The sequence below is a fragment of the Corvus brachyrhynchos genome, unplaced genomic scaffold (assembly GCF_000691975.1).
Source record: "Corvus brachyrhynchos isolate BGI_N302 unplaced genomic scaffold, ASM69197v1 scaffold489, whole genome shotgun sequence".
Classification (NCBI taxonomy): Eukaryota; Metazoa; Chordata; class Aves; order Passeriformes; family Corvidae; genus Corvus; species Corvus brachyrhynchos.
Genome location: NW_008239772.1, coordinates 237067 through 242355, shown reverse-complemented (window position 1 = coordinate 242355; position 5289 = coordinate 237067). Strand labels below are relative to the sequence as shown.

Sequence of the window (5289 nt, the reverse complement as noted above, 5' to 3'; positions counted from 1 at the left end):
ACCCCTACCCCTACCCCTAACCCTGCTCCCAGGCTGGAGCAGCCTGGCCTTGAAGAACTGACCCCATGGAAGAGTGACCCATGCCACTGCAGTTTTGGGAGGACTGCTGCTCATCAGATTGGACCCACATCAGAGACGTTCACAGAGAACTGTCTCCCATGGGAAGGGACCCCACGGTCTCACAGGGGAACAACTCCTCTCCCTGAGCAGCGGGAGAAGCCACAGGAGATGAACTGTATAGGAGAAAGTTTCACGAAGGATGTCTGGACTTCAGGCGGCTCTCTTGAAAGCTGTTTATTGCATAGGCAAAGTTACAGCATTTCAGGGAGTGGGTATCCAGAGCCAGCCCTACAGCTGCCAGCTCCAGCTGTAGGCATACCTGAAGCCGCTTTCTGTTCAAGTTACAAAGCATTATATGCTTTTCTTTGCAGAGTATCTTAACACATAACAACCAATAAGCACCATACACAATACCTTTACATTTGCCTATAGCCTATCATAACTACTACCATCACCATATTATAGTCATGATTATCCAATCACAAGAGTAAGTTACAATTTAAGTGTACAATGGAAAATTCTCAGACCTCTCTTTTTCTTCCTGCATCGACATTTCTTGTTTGCCTGCCATATCTCTCTTTTTGGTAAAGACATGTTTTCTATTGACTTATGCTCTTCTTGAGATTTATTTACTTGGTGAAAACCATGTCTTTGGTTGTAGTCACATACCTTTGTCCTATTCATAAAAATCTATTTCCAACTCATCTCCAACCCTTGCCTTCTCAGTTACTCAGCAATCACTGTTTCAGCAAAACATCTTTTATTCTATATCAAAACTTGCTTTCATTTCTACCTCATCCCCAGTTTCTACATTCAGAAATCTTTTTGCCAAGTCTACATACCTGTGAAACTTTCTTACCAAACTTTCATCCTCCCCAACGCCCTGTCTCCTGCACCATCGGTGGGAAGGATGGAGAGGTGGGGGAAGGTGTTTTGAAAGCTCTTATTTCACTTCTCATTATCCTGCTCTGATTTTGTTATTAATAAATTCACTTTATATCTGTAAGTTGAGCCTGTTTTGCCCAAGGCGGTGTTGGATGAGGGATCTCTCCTGGTCCTTATCTCAACCCATGAACCCTTTGTTATATTTTCTCTCTCCTGTCCAGCTGTGGACAGGAGTGAGAGAGCAGCTTTGGTGGGTGCCTGGAGTCCAGCCAGCATCAATGCACTACAGACCTGAATAAAAAAATTCCTAGGCAATGGTTCCCTTGTGATCTAAAGACCCCACCCATCACACAGCAGCCCCATCCCACAGAAATGTCAGCCACTGAGCCTCTCGCTCTCCACGGCTTCACCACGGCTTTGGTACCCAGTGTTTGCCACAGGGCCACCATCACCCCTCTGAGCTGGGTTTGGGTGGGGTTTTGGTGGGTCTGCAGTCCCTGTTGTCATGTGGTTGTTCCAGTTAACAGACCACGATCTCTGGGCTGGCCACTCTGGGGATTTATTTTTAAGTCACGTTTAAGCTGCAGCTTTGTCCATTCTATTATTCATGTTCAGATTGTCAGCTCCAGGACTCACTGTGATCCACCCGTGACTCACATCCCAGGGCCATAAAATTCTGAAAAACTTCACTGATCAGTCCAGCAATTCCAGCCACTATTGTCTACTTTAAAATAACACAAAACTGTCAACCCCTCCTGTGCTCACAGGACAGCCACAGAGCAGGACAGCAGCGCAGCAGACAGAGCTGAGGACTCACACAAGGACAGAAGGACAGTGTGGAAGGATAAACAGAGTAGCTCTGAAAGCATCGAGTGCTGCTGCTCTCTGGCCCTGCTGCTGTGCTGGGACTCAGCTTCTCTCCCCCTCTGCACACAGGCACTGCCCTGCCAGATTCAGATGAGGTTTCAAATGGAGGATTTTTGACCAACAAGTTGCTGCAGGATCCTTTATTTCGCTAAAGTGCACAGAGGAGGTGATTCCTCATTTCCATTGTCTCTGGGTAAAATTTGAGGTGTAACCAGTGAATTAGAAATAGGATGAATGATCCCAGTAATGGGATGATGATGGGAAAAATAAAGTTTCATTGTGCACAACATTATGACAAAATGAAAAAGGAAACCCTGCACACACAAACCACTCTGAAAAACTTGAGCAGACAGGCTGGGCCTGCACTGAGTTACACTGCAGCTATGGAGAACAAAACCAGCACTTCATTGCTGCTGAAAAGCATCAGTCATCATTTTCCTCAGGGTATCCCTGAGCTCCTGGTTCCTCAGGCTGTAGATGAGGGGGTTCAGGGCTGGAGGCACCACCAAGTACAGAACTGACACTGCCACATCCAGGGATGGTGAGGAGATGGAGGGGGGCTTCAGGTAGGCAAATGTGCCAGTGCTGAAGAACAGAGAGAGCACGGCCAGGTGAGGGAGGCACGTGGAAAAGGCTTTGTGCCGTCCCTGCTCAGAGGGGATCCTCAGCACGGCCCTGAAGATCTGCACACAGGAGAAAACAATGAACGCAAAACAGCCAAAGGCTAAACAGACACTGACAGCGATGAGCCCAAGTTCTCTGAGGTAGGAGTGTGAGCAGGAGAGCTTGAGGATGTGTGGGATTTCACAGAAGAACTGGCCCAGGGCATTGCCCTGGCACAGGGGCAGGGAAAATGTATTGGCTGTGTGCATGAGAGCGTAGAGAAAGGCACTGGCCCAGGCAGCTGCTGCCGTGTGGGCACAAGCTCTGCTGTCCAGGAGGGTCCCGTAGTGCAGGGGTTTGCAGATGGACACGTAGTGGTCATAGCACATGATGGTGAGGAGGAAATACTCTGCTGAGATGAGGAAAAACAAAAGAAAGAGCTGAGCAGCACATCCTGTGTAGGAGATGTGCCTGGTGCCCCAGAGGGAATTGTGCATGGCTTTGGGGACAGTGGTGCAGATGGAGCCCAGGTCGGTGAGGGCCAGGTTGAGCAGTGTAGGAACCCAGTGTCGAGAATATTTCTCTGCCTGTTTTTAAGGATTCTTACCCCCCTGAACAACACTGTTTTGGCTTCAAACCTTGGAAAAAATTACCAACAGTCAGACAACAACTAGAAAATACAGTGGTGTGAATTAGGTTATAGACTACTATGTAAGATTGTCACAGGGTGAAAAATTTAGAGGTTTTAGGCTTCTCTTTGTAGTAAATAGATAAGAGTAAAAAATACCAAAATGGAGGACTGTTGTTGTTCTCGAAACCTTCTTCTCCTTCTTCTACTACTCCATATTCTGCAGTAAAAGTAGTTTGGAATGATTGGATAGAAAATACCACAGTTCCTAGTCGTGTTACCGAATAATTGGCAGGAAAGTGAAAATAATGTACGTTTTTAGTAACTATTGGTTAAAATATCTTTAAAAGGCTGTGTAAATCTTGGTAATTGCCCTCACTCCTACTTTTCCTCCTTCCATGCTGTACCTGGGTCACGCTAGTGGCTCAGTTCCTCTGATAAGACTTAATAAGCAACTATCTGGAAACACTGAAACTACAGAAGACGTCTCACTTTATCCTTTAAACTCCTTGCAAGGACTTTAAGCAAATTCTCTCCCATCAGGAGAGACTCGATTTATGGCACAGTAAAGTGTCAAGCAGGAAGAAGAACATGGGGCTGTGCAGGTGCTGGCCGCAGGCTCCGGCGCTGATGATGAGGCCGTTGACCAGGAGGGCAGCCAGGGAGATGCCCAGGAAGAGGCAGAAGTGCAGGAGCTGCAGCTGCCGCGTGTCTGCCAATGGCAGCAGGAGGAAGTGGCTGATGGAGCTGCTGCTGGACATTTGCTGGGTCTGCACATGGGGACTTGTTCACGAGGAAGGAAACAATGAAGAGTTAGAGGAGATCTGTAACCACAATCAAAGCCATTTCCCATACACCATCCCCTGGAACAAACAGGCACCCTTTTATGTTTAGGAGATCTGGCGTTTTTGTATTTTAAGCTCCCCCCATATCTCTCCTGGAATTCTTGGATATCAGAAATCCTCAGCATTTCTGCTGCCCTCAGGGAGAGCAGAGCAACTTTTGCAAGGCAAGATGATGAGTGGAGACTCAGGGGAGATGCTCTGTCATTCTGACTTGTTCAGAGTTTCTCTGGGCTTTCACTTTTCTCAAATGCAGAATGTTCACCCTCCCATGTTTCCCTTAAAGATCACCAGGTGCTGCTGGGAGCAGATGGATCCACCACAGACCCCCCAAATGTCCGTCCCTCTCTCAAGGTCTCAGCACCACATTCGTAGCCGAGGACACACCTGGTTCATTTCACCAATCCGACAGCATTTTCACACTTGTAGCATCTCTGCTTTTCTCCTCTATCTGGGGCTTTCAGGTAACACAAAGATGCTACAGGACAGATTTGGTTCCTGGAGGAAACTCCCAGCTTGGAAGGAAACCTCGGGGAGAGAGCCAAGAGTCCCAGAGCTGGCACTGGACAAAGGGAGATTGAGCTGCTGAACTGGGCCCGGGGCTGCAGAGCTGCCCCACGGCTCTGCTGCAGCTCTGCCTGCCCAGGAGGGGCTTCACGCCTTGGAGCCCCGGCCCTGAGGGCAGAGGCTTGGCTGGGGGGCACAGGAGGGAGGGGGCTTCTTCAGAGGGAGGGGCTGCACTGCAGGGGATCCTGTGGGGATCTCTAAACTCTCCCTGACACATTGCTGGCTTTGTTTTCTCTCCTTCCCTGATCTCATCTCTGCTTCCTGGGGATTTTCCTCCTGGAGCTACTTCCCTGTGCCTGATCTGTCCCTGCCAGCACTCACAGACCCCAAATCTCTGTGCACTCTCCTTGGCCCTACAGAAACCTGCCTGTGTGCAGGGCACTGGCTGGGGCAGGTTCTTTTTGCAGCTCGGAGAAAGGACAGATCAGACTGAGCCTGATGGGTCCAGCCAAGGTGATGCTGGTGCTGTCCATGGGCACAGGAGTGGCTGAAAGCACAGGAGGCATCTCCTGTGCACCTGCTGATCACTAAAAGTAACGGTTCAGATGTCCCAGGGACCTGAAACAGTCCATAATATCTTTAATATTTTTCCTTCCTCCCCATCATTCTCCAGTGGTAGGAAACTGAAAACAAAGTCTCAGGAAATTTCCTCATTTCTATAAAAATCCTTGTATTGGAAATATTCTGGGACTGATCAGAAACCCTCAGCACGTCAGAGCCTCATGAGCATTTCAACTCTCCTGCACTCGAGATGCTCTGAGTTGTACTCACAGAATCTGTAGGCAGGGGGATGTTGCAGCTTCAGGAGATCCCTCCAGGAGCTGCAGCTGCCGTGGC

At 48.7% G+C, this 5289-nt stretch overlaps 1 protein-coding gene across 1 annotated transcript; it reads right to left on the bottom strand.

Annotated features, from left to right (window-relative positions):
• Positions 1-1937: 1937 nt before the first annotated feature.
• LOC103621498 (olfactory receptor 14J1) lies at positions 1938-4486 on the bottom strand. Its single transcript, XM_008640322.2, has 2 exons — positions 3625-4486; positions 1938-2969 (listed from the first exon to the last, which is right to left on the bottom strand). Exons 1-2 carry the CDS (start codon positions 3802-3804, stop codon positions 2217-2219), a joined length of 933 nt encoding a protein of 310 aa, XP_008638544.1. The 5' UTR covers positions 3805-4486; the 3' UTR covers positions 1938-2216.
• Between the last annotated feature and the right edge of the window lie 803 nt (positions 4487-5289).